A 22078-nucleotide genomic window follows, 5' to 3' on the forward strand; every position below is an offset into this window, starting at 1 on the left:
AGACGGGCGGGAGCTGCTAGAGATAGGAAAGTGGCTCAGCAGCGCGCTGAATTTCCATTGATCTGACAATCTAAAGCGAGAGCGAAGAGGATACACCGCTGATTGGATCGAGGTCTGCGGCCATCTTGCCAAACAACGTCCCAAACAACCAACCACTTCATCCGTGGAGGCGGGGAAACGACAGGATTGGATATATCAAAAAAATGCTGGATGTTACGAGTTTTTAATAAAAACGTATAGGGCCTACTATTTGTAAGTAACAGCTACTGTCGCTGACATTTACCCACTTGGGTTGCCAATATATGATAGGCAGGAAATAGCCTAGGCTAACGACTCCCTCATACTAGCACCTCATTGCTTAGAAGGGTCTACATTTTAACAATGATGTGGGACTTTATCAAATCGAGGTAATTCCTACCCACTATACGTTAGACCGGCACATCCGGGAACTTGACTCGTGACAAACGTTCCCGCCCCTTTCGGGGGGAAAACAAACAACCCCTCTCATTAACTCCAACGCAAATTAGGGTCAATAAACGTAATTCGTACAGAAATCGCAGGAATAAATAATAACAAAAAATACCACAAATCAATATGACCACTCAATACATAACCACTTTGCCGGTCGTTGACCGTGAAAGATACCTACAAAAGCTTAATTCAATTAATATAAAAACACGTATCTTCAGTATCCCAAGTAGCCTACGAAGTGGTGCAACAACCCCACTCAGTGACCAGAAGTGTCATACGGTCTTCTCTTCTTATGGCTTGTAGCCATAATTTTCTTCTGTCAGGATTTTTTTTGAGGACATGGTAGGCAAAAGAAACTCAGGGAGGGGTTCTTAGCTGTGTGGTTGGTACATGTCTACCGGTTCACTCTGGCTTGTTCTGAGGGAATGTTTTCCCCTCAAAAGGGGCATGGCGCAAACAACCTGCTCTGTGTGACGCGGGTCCGGTTGTAAGTATAGTCAAACACACCGTAGACTGCTACAATTTATATAGAAATTGTAGCATGCACATCATATGCTGATTAGTAATGATGCAACCTACACCTACATTAGGCTACTATGAGCAACAATTCAAAATGTTTTTTAAAACGTTGATTAACTTGTCCAAACCACGCTATTCTAACCTAGGCCTCTATCTTCAATTAAAGGTCTGCGATAACTGGATAACTGCAACAGCAATTGTCTGGGTGGTGTAATAAGTCCATGCCACCAGTGGCACCAATTCATTTTTTTGGTGAGTTGAAAGAGTATGAGGCATTGAGGGTTAAACTGTTCAAATAAAAGAGACCTTTAAGGTGCTTGGCATATTTTGTTGTTTAACGTAGGCCTAAGCTTTGCCCACTGAATGATTGGTGGAAATAGTAACCTACTGTCTCCACAACAGGTAGCCTACTAATTCATATCGCACTGAAGGGCAAAAAATACTGTATCTAGGGCAGGAACCCCCGCTCAATTGAATGATTGAGCCAACACTGCCCCCGTCTGGAATATTTGGGAGTTTTCTGATAGCCTCATGACACCCGAGGTGTGCGCACCAAGACAGCCACGGTTTGCTGAGGACTTCACCGATGATGAATCATGCGTTGATTATGGGTTGCCCTCAATACGCAGGGAAGAGAAACATTGGTTTGTGTTGAGGCAGCTTGGCTTTCCTCCACAGTCATATTACCACACATAAACCATCCTCTGCACATTATTATTGTTAAGTTATTGTTTGCGGTGGAAAAACAATCGCTTGTTCCAGACATGGTATCTGAGCTTCATCACAGTTTTGTTCTTTCTTGATTCACTGTTTCAAATGATCGAGGGTGATAATATTCCTTATTTGATCTGTCAAAGCCTTCATCAAAATCCTGGAAAGTACTGCTACTTGAATGTCATGCACAACTGTAAAGACATTTTTTCAAGGCTGAGATCGAGAAAGTACTGGATGCGGCGAGTTTGTCTGCTTGCGCTTCTCAAATACCACTGTGACAAGGGCGTCTTGGTTTAGTCATCTGTGTTGGCGCACGTACTGCCTCGACGTTTGGCTTCTTTGCACAATGCTAAATCACAGAGCTCAGTTATGAAGCTCACTTGACTTTCACATGACAACCAAAAACCATTAGGGTGAAACAAAGAGATTATTATTAAAGGTTGTTCTAAAAAAAATAAAATGTTTTGCATTAAAGCCTTTGATATTATAATTTTACTATAACAGTTCGCATTTGCTTAGAAGCTATGGTGACACATTGCATTTTGCTCCATAAAGTTATATTGATGCATCTCCTGTTAACATCTACAGTACATCATATTTTTATAGCTTGACAGTTAAGCACCAGCAGGGCAGATTTTAACGATTGAGAAGTTATAGTCCTGTGAAATCTCAGAACATTTGGTAAAACCCAGGCAGTGCAACAGAGCAAGGGTTTGTCAGGTGCCCATACTTGCCATACGTGCCTTTTTAAAAATCTCAACATGTAGTTTTAGATGTGAAAAAAATAGCTTAGGCTTTACATCCATCATGTCATCCATAAAATATAGTTTCCAACAAGCCCTGTTCTAACTATACTGTGTGTGGCAGTCGAAGAGACGACAACTGCATTTGTTTACAATCTTGCCCTGAAAGTGTAAACAAATGCCTATAAACACCGGAAAGAAATAATCTAGATAAACGGAATGCACATGAGCTCTGCACTTCGTATAGTATAGTATAGTATAGTATAAGTATATATACTTTTTTGATCCCGTGAGGGAAATTTGGTCTTTGCATTTAACCCAATCGGTGAATTAGTGAAACACAAACAGCACACAGTGAACACACAGTGAGGTGAAGCACACACTAATCCCGGCGCAGTGAGCTGCCTGCTACAACGGCGGTGCTCAGGGAGCAGTGAGGGGTTAGGTGCCTTGCTCAAGGGCACTTCAGCCGCGGCCCACTGGTCAGGGCTCGAACCGGCAACCCTCCCGTTACAAGTCCAGAGTGCTAACCAGTGGGCCACGGCTGCCCATCAACTGCCGACTTCAATACTGCTTCCGGGCTGTGCAACTGTGGAACTGAATATTGCAGTTTTGTATGTAATGTAACTTCGATATAATATAAGGCTGGGATTATGAAAAAAGGTTAAAACAGAAAACAATGAAGAAAGCACTCCTTGGCCCAAAGTGGAACGTGTATGCCCATATCTTTTTACTGACACAAACTGATGGTCTTTACAAAAATTCATGAATGATGCTCTGAGTGAGAGAGACTGGCATCCATGCCCAACAGGCCAGGGATGGGGGACCACGTCTGAGCAAAGCTAAAAACAGGAAGCAGCCGACAAACATCCACTTCCAGCTGAAACAAGTTGACAGCTCAACATATTTAAATAAACTACATACAGGTCTTATCACACAGTATACTGTATAAGGACACAGAACATGAAAAATATAAACAAAGCAATAAAATAGCTATTTTAAAATAGAAAACTTCTTTCCATTTAGAACGGCTCTCTGTGGTGATATTAGATAGCGATCGGCCTACAATTCTCGCATTTAAAAGTGGGCCTTGATAAATCGATTGTTATCTCCTATGGCCATCAGCACTACGGACTCTGACAAACACACTAGACGTCAATATACAGGCAAACGATGGGACAGCTGAAGGCCTCTCGATGTCCTCACGTTAAGTGCATCTTCCAAACTTTGAACTTGGCTATGCCGGGAAGCAACAAATATAGATTATTATTATTAATAATAATATTATTATTAATATGAGTGCAAAAATAATGCATTGAAAATAAATTTCATCATCTCAAGGAAAGCGAACTGCAATGGCTGCATGTTGCTATTAAAACGGTCCAGTCAAAGTCGGACTTAGATCAGGAGAGCGAAGCACAGCTTTCATTTAAAAGAGGAAGGATCTTGGCGGAGTGTAAAAGAAATCCGTGGCATTTCACTGGAAGGGGGTTCTCTCCAGAAGATCTTCATAGCAAAAATAGGACGTACAACAATCGGTCCAGAACCTCAAACTTACAGCATAGTAACTGACACAATTGTATTGCCAAGGTTAATTTCATAAAGCACCATATAATAAATATGTTGGTAAAAAAAACGAGCAAAAACAACCTCTAAAAATGGAAACGCTATATTCATTATGTTCCTAATATAATAATGTACATTGTTCGGGAATGCGGTCATCTGTTGACATTGGACTCCTGCCAAGAGGTGGTGTGTATAGTTAAATGGCAACGCCTACACCTCCTATACTCACAGGCAGAAAACACTCCCTGACAAGGAGCTTTTAAAAAAAATAAATACGTAAAACTGATTGACGATAGGCAACATTCTTTGAAATGCAGAGAACATCTCCGTTTCGAACATTTGTTAAGGGAACTAGAACCTGGTAAGCCTTTCCACACAAACACTATCTTCACCATCACTTTTAAAACGTAATGCCTTTTCTTTTCTCCTGCTTGAATGAGCAGAGCCATTGCTTTAAAGAACCAGAGGCAGAACCAGACCTGAACAGAACTCATGCCTACTAGAGGTGGACTCCCGCTCAGAACTCAAGGTCCAGTCCGGAAGGCACTGGGTCTTGAGAGGGACGAGCCTTAAGAGAGCTACCTGACTTAAGAGTCTCGAGTTACTTAAGCGAGTTACAACTCCACCTCCACCTCTCTACTCCGGGTCAACAGATGCACTTATGGCTCACTACCAACAGAACACAAGATTAAAATAATGCTGCAAATCGATTGGGTTGTTGTGTGTAAAGTGTGTGTGTGTGCGTGTGTATATGTCTGAATATGTTCACAGTTCTCCTCGGAAGAATCAGGAAGAAGCAAAGAGAAAGTCGAGAGAGACACGAGTCATCGTCATGACGCCCACTCGTTCGGCGGAGCTCCAGTGGAGAGTCCTGGTTCATCAGTGCTGGTGATCAGTCAGGCGGTGGTGGAGCGGAACCTTCCAGACAGCGGGTGTGTGCTCCCGCCCGGCTACTCCATGATGGCTCGGTAGATGACCGGCTCGATGTAGTCCCCCCGGTACCTGGAGTTGATCACCCGCTGCCTTTTGGTCTCCTGGACCTTCTTCTCGCCAAACATCTCGTCAAACCTCATGTCCGATGCCTTGGACTGTGGGGAGGAGGTGGACAGTTAACACAACAGGTAGGAGTCTGAGAGCACAGTAACGCCAACAAATGTTGCAAGCTCACCACTGATACAATTGGCAAATTGCTAAGAGTGATTGATGCGGGGGGAACTGTGACACTTCCCAGACCACAGAAGTACATAGCCTGGGAGGCAAGTGCCAACAGTGAAACCAAAACTAGTGGTTAACAAAAACACTGGAAATGGACAAACAAAAACACTGGAAACTCCAAAAATGGATTAGTGTTGCTTATCTTATCTACTTATCCACCATTCCAGAATAGTACTGCTTTCACACTCGAACACGAACCAAAGAGCAGGTGATGGTCGAGAGGTCACTCAGATATGTAGGATACATTATGCATACTAACTGGCTGAGATGTCACAGACGCATTGAACTGAATAGATGGCTATTGATTATCGTTTCGAATAACTTACTTTCGCCACTTGTCACAGTGTCAAAAAAATAAATAAAAAAGACCTGAAGGCTTATGGCACAAAATTTAAAACAAAAACCAAGCACCCAGATGAACCCCCACAGACAGTACACAGCTGGACACAGCACACAGAGTACACAGATGAACCACAGACAGCTGGAACCCACCAGTCTGGACTTGACTCTCTTTGGCAGGTCCTCATCCAAGGTGTAGACCTCATCCCTCTTGAACGTCAGCTGGGAGCCATCTTCAAACTCCACCTGAACAACAGCGCAGAAAGATAATGTGAGGCGACTATTCAAAACAGTCTGTTTTCACATTTATAGTCACACCTCAATCCAAAACCACTTCCACTGCTGTGGTGTACTGTATTCTCAAGACATAAGGAACACCCGCACAACATCCCCTCTGCTCTCTTTTTCAGGTTTTCTACACACTTCTGTCTTACCTGATACATCTGGATGACGTGAAATGCCACAAATTTGGCTCCATAGACGAGGCCGTCTGTCCACCTGACCTGCACCACCTCACCCTGGGCAGGAGGACCCAGCTGAACACAGTCTCGATTCTACACACACACACATACATACAGACACATACATACACACACACAGACACACACACACACAGACACAGCTTATTATATTATTATATTATAATATAAACACTGTATATGAACCGTATAGATTTATTGGGCTGATGTTTTATCCAAAGGCTTTATATCATTACATTAGAAGAAATGTGCTATGGGTACTTAATGTACTTACAGAAAGCCAAACTCATTTCATGATTAATCACCAGCTCCATTTGTTCTAAGAGCCAGTCTACAGTCAGCAGTGCACAACAGTGGTGAGGAAGTTTCTTACCACAATGTCCTCAGGGAACAGGTTGTCACTGAAGGAGCCATCATCGAAGTTGACCTCATAGAAGGTCTCCTTGTACAGCTGCACAACGTCACACTGGTAGTAGCGTCCATTTTTGTGCTTGCAGATGACTTTCTGCCCCACGGTCAGCTCTCTCAGGGCTGCCTTGTTACGCTGGGGAATCAACAATGCACACAAACACAAGCACTTTATAACCGGCAAAGAATTATACAAGTACACCTTGAGTATACAGACAGCAGCATGCATCGAAACATAACAGTCAACATGGCAGACAGATACTAATACTTACACAATACAATAACTATATTACTTTATTTTATTTTTTTTCAAATTCTCCACACCAATGACATGTGATCAAACCGAAGCTTTTTTTAATTTTATAAACTACAACAATGCCAAAAAACAACAGTGCCAAACCTAAGAGAATGTCAACTTATGAATATCTACACCTATTAGGTTAGTGATAATGTTATCACTATAATGTTATGTTATAATGTCTCTATCTCTCCCTCACCTCGGCCTGGACGGGGCCTTTGTGCCGGCAGCAGGTGACGTAGACGACGAAGGGCCAGTCGTTGGGCTGCATGAGGATGCCCGCAGCCTGGGCACAGGTGGGGTGGTATGAGGTGGGGCAGCGGCCGTGAGAGCACTGCACGCAGCACCCCGAGGGCTTCTTCATCCGCCGTTTACAGTAGTAGCACTTCTGCAGTGGAGAGAGAGAGAGAGAGAGAGAGAGAGAGAGAGAGAGAGAGAGAGAGAGAGAGATAGATAGATACAGAGAGAGAGAGAGAGAGAGAGAGAGAGAGAGAGAGAGAGAGAGAGAGAGAGAGAGAGAGAGAGAGAGAGAGAGAGAGAGAGAGAGAGAGAGAGAGAGATAGATAGATAGATAGATAGATAGATAGATAGATAGATAGATAGATAGATAGATAGATAGATAGATAGATAGATAGATAGAGATAGATAGATAGATAGATAGATAGATAGATAGATAGATAGAGAGAGAGAGAGAGAGAGAGAGAGAGAGAGATATACTTTATTGATCCCCAAGGGGAAATTCAAGGTCTCAGTAGCATACAGACATCACACACAACATGCACTTACAGCAGAAGTGGTAAATATAAGTATAAGTATAAACATATAACCAAACTCCACTGTACAATAGAGACAGTAGGAGATAAGAACAACTAACAAAACTAAATATACTATATAAATTAAATAAAACATTTTTTTTTTTAAAATCCAGTGTGCTTGAGGGTGATCAAGCATGAGACGCTTGCAGTGACAGGGCCCGGGACTGGCCTGTAGTTCTGTGTGCATGGTGAGGTGCTCAAGAGAGTGAGTGTCATGGTGAAGGTGCATGGGTTGAGACAAATCACTCATACAGGAGCAATGGCAGTGAAAACAAATGAATGAATACCGTGCTACAGTGAATACCATGCTATTCTTCCAATTCCAGTAAAAACATATGGATTAAGCCTAGTCCAAGACTAAAAGAGTAGTTTGATAAAAAATAAAAAAAAGAAGCTCTATTGCAAAAAATATTTTAGTCTAAGACTTGGCTTAATCCATGCTATGGTGCTTTTATCTCGCCATCACTATGGTGGAATCTGGTAGTTATGTGGAAATGTTGATGCGTTTTATGTTGTCTTTGGCCATGATGCAACCATATGTGTGACTATAAAACACAACAGTGGCTCTGAGATGGGCGTTTGAAAATGTGTTTGTGGTGGTGGTGAGAATACCCTTTTCCTGCCATAGTCTGCAGCAGCTTTATCAATACACATCACTCTCTCGTGTCCTGAAGCGGAGCGCGCTCACGGCTCCTACACACAGTTGCGTTGCGTCAACGCATGCCAGTGGGTGTTCCCTGACGGTAGCTATGCAAATGACCGTTTGATTGGCTGGTGCCTTCTGTTGTTGTCCGTCGGCGCAGCAAAAAGTTGAACTTTTCGACGCGAGTGACGAGAGCAACGCAACAGACCCACAATTCAGTCTAGGTAGCTGTAGTAGGCTAGGTATACCAGAGAGGGTTAAAGCGGAGCGCTAGTAATCAAGGATCTTTGGGTATACTCTGACGTAGCAGTTAACTGTAGTGGGTATACTGTGATCAACCCCAAATGTTAATACGCATCCTTGCCTATTTTAAGTGGGTATACTGAGATGGTGATGCTTTTTCAGTGGGCATAATGAGATGGTAATGCTTTTTAAGTGGGCATATGGAGATGGTGATGCTTTTTAAGTGGGTATACTGAGATGGTGATGCTTTTTAAGTGGGCATACTGAGATGGGTGATGTTTTTTAAATGGGTATACGGAGATGGTGATTCTTTTTAAGTGGGCATACTGCGTAGTCCTGCGTATCACGTAGACTACACCACTGGTGTGCAGGAGCCGTGAGAGGAGTCTGCAGAGGAGGTGTGGGACTCCCCAGTTTAAATCTCTGCAGCAGGATGCCACTGAGGTGAGATGGGCATTTGAAAATGTGTTTGTGGTGGTGTTGAGAATACCCATCTTTATCAATACACAACCCATTCTCGTGTCCTGCAGCTGAGCGCTCTAAGAGGAGTCTGCAGAGGCGGTGTGGGACAGTGGGACTCACCAGTTTAAATCTCTGCAGGGGGATGCCACTGAGGTCCACAGGGGAACGCTCGGTGATGTTCACGAAGCGCGCCTCCAGCACAGCCACTGCACACAAGACATGCACCCACCTATTGCAGACATCATGCGTACCACACACACACACACACACACACACACACACAAATGTAACGACACACTCAAATGTTATATTTCACAGCTTACCCAAACAACAAAACATGAAATAAATATACGTGACAGAGAAATATATCTGACTACCACAACATTAGCCATACAATACTGAACTCAAAAAAGACACACAAATACTAACGCCAATTATTACAGTACTTTAAATAACTACAGAGGACTGACTCCAGACTTTGAGAATAGTATTTAAGACAAGCCCTCAGACTGCCCCATAGGCAGGGCTGCCATGCTCCTGAGGGCTATTAGCAGCCTTGGGGGCATTAATGAGCAGCTAGTCCAGACAGCGGGCTGGCAGGCGTCGGACAGATAAGGGCCTATCTGCCCTCTCGGCTGGGCCTTCCTGCTCACTCACTTGTCATTGTTGGCTCTGTGCATGGCACCTCCCCTCAGCGCACACAGGCAGCAGCTCTGTGGAGTGACAGAGGAGATTGTCACCACACACACACACACACACACACGAGACTATTGACTACAGCAAAGCACTACAAGAAGCCACAAACATCAGGGCTTTCACACAAACTGCAACACAGATAATTACAAGCCTTCAGAGTCTACTGAGAAACAAGGTCATTAAATCGTTGAAATATAGTGAAAAATGGTCATGGAATTGTAGTAAACAAAGTCTACGAAATATAGTAAACAGTCTTTAAGATCACAAAGATTTCCCAATATCAAACAGCAATTTACTTCTCCTGGAAACTATACTGAGTATTACAACCATGCTAGAGGAAGAACAGACTATTGAGTGTTTTGGGTGCATTCTGGGTGTAACAGAAAAAGGCGTGTTGGCATTGGCACCTCAGTCATGGCGTTGGCCTTGCAGCGGGCACACTTCCAACCTTTGGTCACACTGTGTGGGTTCACGCCATAGCAACCTGGCAAGGGCACAAACAGCATGTGATGAGCGCCAATGCCATGCTCCCCCCCCCCAACATACAGAGCATAACAACCGCACTCCACCCAATAAACATAGCTACAGGCTCAGCTGAGCGGTTACATATTAGGCAAACATGAATGAAGTTAATTCATTTTAGTTTAGTTAATATACTAATTATATACAAGCTGGGGTAGGTTGGCACTGCTGCTACCATCCGTTTACCGTCTAACATAAGCAAGTTGCTTAATTCTATTGCAGCAATACAGATGTTGGTGAAACGATCACTGGTTGCCAAAATAAGCAATGCTCTGTGGCACTTTGACCGATCAGTAGGTCCTGGGAATTAAACATGCCATTTTAGTCTAGACTACGATTTGGTCAGTCAATTTAAACACCCTTCTTAAATATCCGGTCATTTTGCAAAACTGGCTGCTGGGTCAATAGCTAAAAGTTGAAACCACTGAAAGTTCCCATTAGCTTCTTGGCCATGTTCAATGTGCATATACGTAACTGCAAACTATGAAAATACTGATCTAAAGGAGCCCCCTACTGCATCCCATTGTGTGCACTGAGCATTGATGAACATTGTGGGGATGAGGGATAATAAAACACTTTTTGTGTTAGGATGTTTAAAGAACAGGAAATGCATCAATGAAAGTGATAAATAAATAAATAAATAAATAAATAAAATAAAATAAATAAATAAATAAAAACGTCAGCATGAGTAGTGCTGGTCGTCTGGTCACTCACTGGCGTGGACGCGTACGCTGCACATGGCACAGGTGACGAGCAGGCTGGTGCCATCGGGTTCCAGGTACGGTGCCGTCAGCTCGGCCTCAGCCGACTCCTCTGTGGTGGTGGTGAAGCAGGCCTCAGGGATCAGGGGCTTGGTCCGCTGACGACTGGCTGGGCCCACCAGAGGACCTGAGGGGTCGGTGTCCAAACATTCAGTCTGGGGGAGGGACAGAGGAGGTGGGGAGGGGAGGGTGTGAGAGGAGGGAGAACAGACATAAGGCGATAAAAGATAAAAAAAAAACAGAGTCACAGAGTGTTGTAAGTGTGGCATGAAAAAGATGATCTTACTAGCACAGGGGTGAGGTAAACAGGTTGCGTTAAAAGTCATGTTTACATGCAATGACATTCAAATTTCTCAATGTTGTGCTATTTTGCATCCAGCTTCATCTTGATTGTGATGCAAGTCTCTCCTATTTCCAACACTTTTTTCAAAACGCTACGTAACCTACTGGTCTGTACACAACACAACACAACACAACACAACACAACACAACACAACACAACACAACACAACACAACACAACACAACACAACACAACACAACCGCAGGCAGCCAGCCTAGCGGTGCATCACTGCCCTTTTAGCACCTCCTGATGGGTAGCCTGGCCCTCCCGACTGCCCCCTTACCCGCTGGTAGGTCTGGAAGAGCATGCAGATGGCGCAGTAGGGACGCTGCTGGGCCATGCTGCGGTTGAACTCCTTCTCCTTCTCCAGGCTGTAGGGCCGGTTCTGCCAGAGGTGGGCAAGCGGCCGTGCCCAGGCCTCCCCCTCCACCACCTCCTCCTCCGCCACCCCCGGCTCCGTCAGCTCTGGGGCACAAAGGGGGACACGGGAGGTTATAGGGACCGCGCAGCATCCCCAGTGTTTCCTATACATTGACTTATTTGTGGCGGCCCACCACAATATCAACATTGACCACCACACAATGATTTTCCAGGTTGTACTAAATTGTGCTTACATCTGGTTCATCATAACCACACTACGCTAATTTGTTAAAAACTGTTGAATTCAAGTTAATTCTGCAAACTTACCCCCACAAATAGAATTCAGTTCTATGAGAAACACTGCTCCCGCTCAACTACTACCCAAATAACACCACGATAAGGCGGGGATCACACTGGCCAGGGGCAAGCGGCAGCGGCAAGCGTAACGCCAACACTCAGACCATAATAAGTTCTCTCTCGTTCCTTTGGTAACACAAACGGTTTGCCCTACCTGACAATTGAATGTGCTCGCGTTGCGCTATGAAAAGTTGAACCAAGTTCAGCGCTCAGCTTGTTCAACGCTAGAGGTACGCCAGCGTTGCCACCGTTCCACTGCTGAACCCTAGAGAGCAATAGGAAACCTGCCGCTTGCCGCTGGCTAATGTGATCCCCGCCTAAGGCAAGGATTTCTAGCTGTAACTACACAATTCATACAACTACTTAGTTGTTACAAGAGGAAAATGATGATCTAATTATGTTGCATGTTATGCGTTATGTTGTAACTTCAGGTAATCCATTTCTTATGATGCACAGAAAACTGCTCCAACTCAGTTATCCTAATAATAGAATTGTGCGAGGTGTTTCCAGCACTTTCCCTCGAGTTCCTCCAGGTGTCTTACCTTCGTCACTCATGCTGTCTTTTATGAGTGGATGGTGACGGGGGAGTTTCCACAGTCGCTCTGACGCTCCCTCCGTCTCCGCTTTGTCGTCCACTCCCTGCAAAACCAACAACCGGTCTTTATAACAAGCAGCTCAGGGAGGCTTTGAACAACAGATGGCATGCTTGAAATCACACTAAGAGAATGCTCCTCTGAATGCTTTTAAATCACACTGCACTTTTTAAAAATCACTTTCATCCACTACACCCATTTAGCAACTACAAGATTTCTAGAGATAAACTATAGCATGCACACAAACTTCATGTCCACCACAATCCTCTGACCTTCTTTTCGTCATCATCGTCATCCTCGTCGTCATCTTCTTCGTCATCATCATCCTCCTCCTCCTCGTCATCATCCTCGGGGTCGCTGTCGTCCCCGACGCTGTTCCTGTTCTCCCTGCGCGGCGTCTCGCCCTCACTGCAGTAGTCTCCTTTGGCGTAGCTGTGGACGTGCAGAACCTCCGCCGGACTCAGCGTCCTCTGGAAGAGCCTATGGACCGGACTGCTGCTAGGGGGCGCCGGGGCAGCGGCAGGGGCAGGGGCATTCAATGGGGCCGGGCTGACTGAGACGGCAGAGGAGGGGGCCGGTTTGGTGTTGGTGTCGGCCTCGCTGGGGCCTGCTGGCGCCCCCGTGAGCAGATCAGGCTCCTGCTTGGGCACTGGGGTGGGCACTGGTGCTGCGGTCTTGGCTTTGGCTACTTTGGCTGGAGGCTGGCGTGGCTGGGCGGAGGCCTGCTGCTGTGGGGGTGATGACGACGGAGGGGACGCGGTGGAGGTGGAGGTGGAGGTCCTGTTCCTGGCGAGACAGTTGGATGCTTTCGCGTTCTGCACCTTGCCAGGCTTTGCCTCAACTCGTGCCGTCTCCAGAGGCTCAAACTTCACAGGCAGCAGCGTCAGTGGTTCCGCCGCAGAAGGGTTTCCTTTGGTCGGTTCCACCTCAGCGGGTTTCGCTTCTGTTGACAGCTTCGCGGCAGGCTTCTCCTCCTCCTCCTCCTCCTCCTCAGGGTTACCCTCGGAACGTTCCACCTTCTGTGAGGACCCCACCCGTGAAGGTTCCAACTCAGGGGGCTTCTGTTCTGTTGGTTCCACCTCAGCAGTCACCTCATCTGCAACAGCAGCTGCCTGATCTGAACCCTCCATCTGGGAGGCCTCCCCTTGTCTAGACTTCTCCTCCTTCAGCTCCATACAGGCCTGCACCTCCTCATCACGCGGCTCCTCCTTGACCTTACCACCTCCTGCAGACGAGCTCTGCCCTGCTGCGGTGGACTCTTCCTCCAGGGCAGGCCGTGGCTTGGTTGGCTTCGGGGCGGCGCTCTTTTCTGCCTCTTTTGCCCCAGGCTCTGTGGACTGTGGCATCTGCGGGGCGCTCTTCTGCCCTGGCTGGGGCTGTGTGACTGCGTGGGCCACAGACTGCTGGGTCCTCTGAGGCTCCTCACCTGCGCTCTGCTCCACATACTGCTGCTGCTGCTGGGGCTCTGGCACTTCAACTGAAACAGAATGTTTGTTTGTTTAATTTAAGGCCATTTCCACAACTAAGGCTATTTAATGGCCAGAGCACTGTGTGCTATAGAAACTTAAATATGTTTCTTAAAATCTATGCTAATAAGATATTCTAAAACCTTCAAAGGTGGGACCTTACTAAAAACATCAGCTATAGAATTTTGATGAAACAGAATGACCAAACAAACATGTATCTAGGTGTTTAGAAGATGCTAATTAAGTCTACACAAACTGGTCCCACCATCCAAAAATACAGTTGCAGTCAAATCATGCTGTCCAACACCTGTATTTGCATTTGTATCCATAAAAAAACCTCAACAGTGACCTATCAAGCTTGTGAGTATCCCTACTGGTCACACAGCAATTTGGCTACTGAGTGAGTGATTCAAAGGGTTTTTGAGAGTGCATGTTTTCTCCAAAAACTGTTACTTTGAGAGTGAAATAAGAAAGAACCCAAAAACAGTCTCGTAATGAAAGTGATCTCTGGTGCATGTGTTACCTGGGGCTGTTGAGCTGGCATCCTGCTTCTGGGTTTCATTCTCAGGTGGAGAGATTCGAGCCTTCTTCTGCTCCACCTCTTCCTGGGTGGACCCAGGTTTCTCCTGCAGCTGCTCAGACTGCTGCTGCTGCTGTTCAGTCTCCACACAGTCATGCTGCCTCTTCACAGCTGCCTTCTCTTTGGAGATGCTGCACAACATCCCACAACAACAAAAACAATCACAGCAGTGAGAGAGATGATGTTCAAAGCTTCTGCTCAGACATATGGATTTACAAGGGTGGCACAGGCCACTTGGGACATCATAGCGCTTACAGTAGCATACATTTAATGTTTCTTACTAGGACACCCTATGGAGTGTGTGTGTGTGTGTGTGTGTGTGTGTGTGTGTGTGAGTGTGGTGTGTGTGTGCACGTGAGTGTGGTGTGTGTGTGCACGTGAGTGTGGTGTGTGTGTGCACGTGAGTGTGGTGTGTGTGTGCACGTGAGTGTGGTGTGTGTGTGCACGTGAGTGTGGTGTGTGTGTGCACGTGCGCGCGTGCGTGCGGTCACTCACCTCTCATCCTCTCCTTCTGTGGTGCTGGACACCTCCGTCTCCATCTGATCGGTCTTCTCCCCGCTGCCCTCCTCCTTCCGCAGCTCCACCAGGAAGCGTTCCCTGCCGCCCTGCAGGAACTCTGCCGCCTCCGGGGTGGGCTTGGAGTGGTCGATGGGCGCGTTGTCCTTGCCGGCCAGCCACAACTTGTAGCGGTCTGGCTGGAACTTTCTCACAAACAGGTCCATTGAGATTTTCACCATGTCCTTCCGGCACGAGCACTGGAAATGCAAAGCACAGTTAGTGCTGGTTCAGCAATCACCTCAGTGACTTTGCAGAGATTTTACTGTGCTTTTTCAGTAGCTGGGCCCAAGTTGTGGAACAACCTCCCTTTTCACATTAGATCTACACCAACTATTGGTGCTTTTAAAGCCAAGTTAAAAGAACATATGCTATTAATGGCTTTTAAATGAATTGTGGAATGTAATTATAGGCTATATATATGAACATATTTTAGTTTTATTTTCCTGTTGTGCTTTTTTTTTGTGTCTTGATTTATTTTGTCTTCTATTATCCATTTATTTATCTGTTTTTATTTTTGAGCACTTTGGTCAACCACAGGTAAAATGCTTAAAGCAAATAACCAAATAACTTTTCCTCTGCACGCACGTTTATGCAGCACCGGCTTTGCAAATCACGTTGTCCACAGACAAGGCAGGCTATATGTTGCATGATTTCATTAAAAAGTACGATGTATTGAGACATCGTACAAGTCAAATTTGTAGTTTCTTATGTCTCATTCCATTGAACTACAGATCCGCTACCCGATCTGGCAAACTTACATAGTGCGGTTATAGCCGATAGAGGGCCGCGAAGCAAATGCAGAAGTGCTGTTCACCCTATAACGAGTTGATGAACCACTGAAACAATTTTTGAAACATTATTTTAAGGTACAAAAAACTCTTTGGTGTTGCTTTAATATAAGACCCTCCACGGTACTGAATATGATTCGACTTTAAACAACACCACAAGAATGTAAAAAACTAATGAGAAACTAGTAGCAACCAAAAAAAATAAAATAAAAAGACAAACTGCATTGGCAATTGTCCTTACCAGTGTGGCCTGCTTCCCATACTCAATCCACCGCTGGGTGGCAAAGTTGGTGGACTCTGCGCAGTTGAAGCCATGGTTGAACCCAGCATGATAACCATACGGGAAGGTCACTATGAACTGACCAGCCTCTTGGGTAACCTAGGGAGTTGCACATCACATCAAATCATTGCACATGAGATCATTACAACTTATAGTGGGTTTAATTGTGGACATACTGTATCAGAATAAGAAATCAAAGTATTTTCTTAGAGACTTTGTTAGACTCCAAGTAATACAGCGATCTCACCTTCTCAAATGGTATTCCATATTTTTTAAGGATTGATGGTGAAATTAATGTCATCTTGTGTCGTAAGAAGGCATCACAACTTTGGGCACTTCCAGGGAAAAAACCTGGAAAAAAAGATGCAAAGAGCACATCATTCAAAACATTTTCAAAACTTAAAAGGAAGTTTTAAAATATTCTTTTGTATCCATTTACACTTACCCTTAGCTAGACGCTCAAGTCTTTTTCCATGTTCAGGGGGAACACAATACCTATAGAAAGGATCAAGCATTAGACCACTGATAAAAGCAGCTGTACACTTGTTAAATCCAAAACAACCCTAGCAAGCCACAAAATATTTTTCTCAATGCAAGCTCTGTTTTACCAAGACTTGGGCTCTCCAAAGTGCAGATAGTTGATGCTGTAGAGATCCATGTCTTCAGTGTGCCAGGCAAATGTGCTCTTCCACATCCCAAAGTACAGGTAAGGGGTGTTCACGCCCTTGATTTTGATGCCACTCTCCCTCTCCACCGTGTCAAGGATAGTGTTCAAGTGCCCGATATTCCACTCGGCCACATCCTATAGGTGGATCAGCATGGGGGAGGAACAGAGGGGTTTGAGGAATCCTCAGAAAGTGCTCTAAAATAGCTTGGCCATTTACATGACTCCTTGAAAGCAATATTTCTTAAGAAATTCTAAAGCTCACTTCAGTTTAGCTTATTACAGCGTTAATGAAAAAACATGCACTAGAACGATATATAATCAGTAACTAAAAATCTCACATGGCCTTACTGCACTGACGGATCAAAAAAATGCCAAAAAGGTGGGCATTCCAGTCTGCCAATCATATCCCATGTAAATTGTAATAAAGGCATCCAAAACCACCAAAGCTTCACAACATCAAGTACCGGTATTTGTAGTTTGCCAGCAATGATTTTACAGATGCATGTGAGAAGAACAAACTCACTGTGTCATAGAGGGTGCCATTGACATCAGCACCATAGAGGGGAGGGTTAAACGTCAGGTTCTTCCAGTACTTTCTCTCCAGTTCATCAAAATCCACATATCTGGGGTTGCAAAACCTACAATGATGGAGAAAAAAAAATGAGATGGCTTGAAATTGTCTGTGGAGTGGTGGTAAGATGTACTTTCAGGCAATTTTATAAACTAACTGAATGGATTTCAAAGGCAAGAGGGTTCCAGAGGGTTCATCCAAAGAGACTTGCTTGCCATTTTGAGTCATGTGTATAAGCACAAGATCATATCTCTGCTCACTTGTCTGTATTAGCGGTCTTGCGGAACTCCCGGACAGTCATGGGCTTTTTCTGAATGTTGTACTGGGTGAAGAGACCTGACTGGCCAGTCACCACTTGCTGAATGGGTGCGGGAATCACCAGGTCATCAATGTCATCATACGTTTTCCTGGGTTTCCAGTCTTTAGGTGGTATGACCTAAAACAGAAAAAAAGACATTTAACATTTAGTAAGCCTGCTTCTATATTTGAGCTCAATGGCAGTTTTATCTTCAGACCAGGTTACCTTGGCCATTCCAGCCCTGTGCGCTCCTTGGGACTCCATGTAGGCTATGTAGCGACTGAAATCTTTGAACTCTTCCTTAGTGGGTTGAAAAGTCATGATCCTGCAGCCAGGATTCTGCGATGCAGAATCTGAAGCCATGTTGCCACAATGACACTACAATAACACAGAGACAATAAAAGACTCGTTATTAGAATATTGTAGAACAAACATGCCCAAGTAGGTTTCCCCGGGATAACAGTTCACAAGTCTACAACCTGTGGATGGAGTTTCGGCTATGGAGGCTGTTTGTCGCCGCCTACAGTTTGGCCAACATCCTAGTAGTGCATTTAACTCATGTAGCTACAAAACAAACAGCTAGCTAACAACTGCTTTATCAACTAGAATGCATTCACCACTAAGCTTTCACAAACCGCGACGTCGGCCTTTCACATTAAACAATAAGTTAAAGTTCCAAAACGCCGGCTGAGTTGCTAGAATTGCAGTAACGTTAGAAAGTTACCAAGCAAAATAGTTAATGTTAGCTACTTAGCCGATAATCGTTGACTGCATGACATTCACAGGCAGAGTTGACAAACTAGCATAACGTTAACTAGCTAGCTAGCAACAAACATTCAACAAGAAATATACAGTTATGAAGTCACTTGCGTTAGTTTGCTTGCAAAGTACAACCGCAATCACTATTTTACATGTTACTGTTTTTTACTGTTTGCATTGTAACTGCTTCGTCAAAATGCAAAATGTTGTTAGTCACGTTTAACACGAGAATATTAGCTAACCAGCACAGCTAGCTAACGTTTAACGTTAGTCTGTCTGTAATAACATACACTAGCTCATGTTAGCGTGCTAATCTGTCACAACTCCTTCATAAGAACCTCCCAGTTGGACACCAACTATAGGATGAGGACGATGAATAAATTCTGCATTTCATTTTTCATTGGATGATTATCGTGGCCGTCAACTTTAAGGCCCATAGCAGCTTAACTCCCGGAAAATAAATAGCTCACATTGTGTGCCAGGCAAGTTGCTTTCAAACGCAAAACTAGACCTTGATGTAAGGCAAAGAGTTATGTCAATACATATGGACTAAGTTAATTATGCTGTTCAGCAAGTAAACATAAACCTGCAAAGCAGTTCAGAGAAACGTAAGTTCTTGCTGAGAGGGAAACGATATGCAGTTCAACTTGACGTTCGCTAGCTAGTCAGGATAGCACGCTAGCAAGTATTAGCTGGTTAGCTGCAGACAGAGAATCGCTAGCATTTTAGCTAGCTAGCAACAAATACTGACTTGTAGTGAGACAAAAAATAGATGAAGTGACGAAAAAAGACAATAGAATTATCAACAGACTGTTGAAACCGACTTACAAAATTCGAGCTGTTGAGAACTGGTTGGTGCCTCAGATCTTCAGAGTAAGAAGCGCATTTATTCAGAATTTACCACGGGCAGTAAGGATGGTCCTCCATTATTGTATCGGGCAAAAGCGCATGCTCAGTTTGTGATTGTTTACAACGCTCTGAGGGCGTTCCGAGGTTTTAACTCGGGCTAATCAAAATGCCTTTTTGTTTTAACCACGCCCTGCAGTTCACGGCACGTATCAATTAACTGTCTACATGTCATGCAACTTAAGAAGACTATACTTTTTTTTTTAAATGTATTTTTATTATTATTATTATTATTATTCTCCCACATAGACTACACTGCTGCATTGCATCATGAAACGTAGTAGGCCTAGGCTAAATCTACACATGTCTGATTGTTAACTTTCTTAAATAGACCTACTAAGTTCTCCATATAAACCTTACCCTTGGCTTCCTTTAAAAAAAACGTTCTTCCTTGGCCTGCCTCTCCTTTAAAGCCGTTCTCATAACATAATTTTTCCACACAGCTGCACTAACTTTTCTACCAACTCTTGTGTCTAATGTGTGTGTTTTTTCGTGTGTGTCATTGCGTTTTGTTTGTCATTCATTGTAGGCCTACCACATTATCTCACAATGTAGTGTAATTGAAGCTCAGAATGGTGCAATGAGTCATAAACATAAAGTAACTCTGTTGATTTATTGAAGGAATGGGGGTTATTATTGGCCTCATGTGTTCCACTGATGCTGTTGATGTCACCGGAAGTTGATGGACCTGCTGAGTTGACACTATTCATCCGAAGGAAATCCATCAAGGCCCTTCTCTTGCTCTCCAAAGCGGCCAGCATGAGAGACAGGCCACGGCTGGGGCCAAGTAGGGTCCTGTCATGGCATTGGATCGCAGGTCTGCGGGAGGTTGGGCTGACCATTTCATCAGTCAGCTTGCAACCATGTCCAGAAGCTTTACAGATTTCCGCGTCAGCCACTGGAGATGTTTCAGTAGCTTTGGTCCTTACATGCCGCTTCAGCTGGGCCAGGAGGTTCTCACACCCCCTCTGGAAGTAAGGATTGGCAAACACCTGTATGGTGGGGAAAAAGGGAGATGGGTGGCAGGTGAAAGACAGTTGGTGATCACTCAAATTCTTCCAACTTAACTTTTTTTTCATGAATTTGCTTAATGACTAAGCAGAATGTAGTAATTCTGTTTAACTCAAGTAGGGATACGTACCTTGACCTTTTTGGCAGTGACGTCCATGCTGAGATTTTCATGGTTTTCTAGGTTAACTCCAGGCCTGGTAAATCCATACAGCTTAAGCTGCCGATAGAAGTTCTTGATGCTCTTTGTGCCGAATTTACAATCAATCACATCCCTTTCAAGTATTTCAGCAATGAACATCATCTCGTGGATAACCACGGCAGTTCCATCAGCACTCCACCAGACGGACTGATAGGTGTCATTTTCAACAACATTCCAAAATATAACAAGGTACAAGGTACAAGGAAGTTTATTGTCACATGCATATAGTTACTGGAAGTAAGAAATGCAGTGAAAATATGTCTGGTGTCAGCCTATTTGTGCAAAGTGTGTGGGGGGGTAAAAAGTGCAGTAGAAGAGGGGTTTAGTAGATTAAGTGGCAAGGGCTGCATAAGAAAGGTGGGGGAGGATTGGGATTGGGGGGGCCACCAACAAGGAGCACCCAAGAGCAACAGGGGCAAGGAAAAACTCCCTTACCAAGGAAGAAACCTTGGGCAGATCCACGGCTCAAGGGGCTAACCCAACTGCCAGGGGTCTTGGTGTGTGTGTTGGGGGGATGACAGGGGAAATGGGATAGTGTGCTGTGTATGTGGGGAGAGGGCAGTGTGCAATATGTGTGTTGGAGAAGCTTCCTGATGAAATAATGTGCTGTGTATGTGGGGGGGGGGCAGGGACTTACTATTGCAAGCAGAGTACTGTATGTAATTTATGTGAGTGATGACAGTGAAGATGTGTGTGTGGGCAGGAGGGGAGTGGAGCAGTGACTGTGTGTGTGTGTGTGTAGTGTGGGTAGGTGGGGGCAGTGTGCTGTAAGTATGTAGAGGATGTGTGTTGGAGAAGATCCTGAAGACAATGTGCTGTGTATGTGTGTGTGGGGGGGGGCAGTGTGCAGCAAGTATGTAGAGGAGGCTTACTGTAGCAAGCAGTGTGCTGTATGTATGTGAAGTATAAATGGGAATGTGTGTGACTGACCAGCTGATCTACACTTCTCAGTGTTCAGTTTTTGTGCTGTTTGAGTTGGTCTCAGTTCGAGACCGATTTTCTTCCTCTTGTCAGAGGGTATCAGTGACAAGAGCACCAGTGCCCTCTCCTTCCTCAAGGTGTTTAGGTCAGCAGATGCTGAAGATGAACCTTTAGTCGACGGGCGACTATACGGCCGAGGTTTGTATTTCTTTTGACTGGTCATCTTCAAATGAATGGGTGACTGGTCATTGTGAAGATCCATCATTTCGTCCATTACAATATCAGAAGACACCTTACTCTTTCGCAGTGCTGGCAGTGAATGAAACATAGAACCGGACCATGTTGCAAAGTAGAATCCTACTGGTGTTCTAAATTCTAGAGTTGTCATGGTGAAAGACAACATAAAGTTGTCTCTTTTTTTTAGAATTCTTGTTGTGATTTAACATCTGACTAATTATAGGTTAGTAAAGTCAAGTCAAGTCACGTTTATTTATATAGCACACTTAAACGCAATACAATTGACCCAAG

General features: G+C 44.6%; 2 protein-coding genes across 4 annotated transcripts; both read right to left on the reverse strand.

Annotated features, from left to right (window-relative positions):
• Nucleotides 1-3155: 3155 nt before the first annotated feature.
• On the reverse strand, nucleotides 3156-19483 carry kdm4aa (lysine (K)-specific demethylase 4A, genome duplicate a). Of its 3 annotated transcripts, XM_048252325.1 has the most exons (22): nucleotides 19342-19483; nucleotides 17980-18132; nucleotides 17717-17892; nucleotides 17409-17523; nucleotides 16827-17020; nucleotides 16664-16713; nucleotides 16466-16569; nucleotides 16180-16317; nucleotides 15088-15347; nucleotides 14536-14723; nucleotides 12819-14023; nucleotides 12496-12592; nucleotides 11520-11701; nucleotides 10848-11049; nucleotides 10019-10095; nucleotides 9573-9628; nucleotides 9036-9144; nucleotides 6952-7140; nucleotides 6420-6590; nucleotides 6002-6121; nucleotides 5721-5813; nucleotides 3156-5101 (listed from the first exon to the last, which is right to left on the reverse strand). In XM_048252325.1, the coding sequence occupies exons 2-22, from the start codon at nucleotides 18115-18117 to the stop codon at nucleotides 4964-4966; spliced, it is 4002 nt and encodes a 1333-aa protein (XP_048108282.1). In that variant the 5' UTR covers nucleotides 18118-18132; nucleotides 19342-19483; the 3' UTR covers nucleotides 3156-4963. The 3 variants fall into 3 exon arrangements, 2 of the variants coding, with proteins under 2 accessions (XP_048108282.1, XP_048108283.1); XM_048252326.1 differs by lacking the exons at nucleotides 16827-17020; nucleotides 17409-17523; nucleotides 17717-17892; nucleotides 17980-18132; nucleotides 19342-19483 and having other exon boundaries at nucleotides 16466-16568; nucleotides 16662-16713; XR_007194548.1 differs by lacking the exons at nucleotides 3156-5101; nucleotides 5721-5813; nucleotides 6002-6121; ... (9 more) ...; nucleotides 14536-14723; nucleotides 15088-15347 and having other exon boundaries at nucleotides 16186-16317; nucleotides 16466-16568; nucleotides 16662-16713.
• Nucleotides 19484-19958: 475 nt separating this feature from the next.
• Nucleotides 19959-20799, reverse strand: LOC125300778 (heat shock transcription factor, X-linked-like). The gene is made up of 2 exons (XM_048252908.1): nucleotides 20561-20799; nucleotides 19959-20411 (listed from the first exon to the last, which is right to left on the reverse strand). The coding sequence occupies exons 1-2, from the start codon at nucleotides 20729-20731 to the stop codon at nucleotides 19959-19961; spliced, it is 624 nt and encodes a 207-aa protein (XP_048108865.1). The 5' UTR covers nucleotides 20732-20799.
• Between the last annotated feature and the right edge of the window lie 1279 nt (nucleotides 20800-22078).

Source organism: Alosa alosa, chromosome 9 (genome assembly GCF_017589495.1).
Source record: "Alosa alosa isolate M-15738 ecotype Scorff River chromosome 9, AALO_Geno_1.1, whole genome shotgun sequence".
NCBI lineage: Eukaryota > Metazoa > Chordata > Actinopteri > Clupeiformes > Clupeidae > Alosa > Alosa alosa.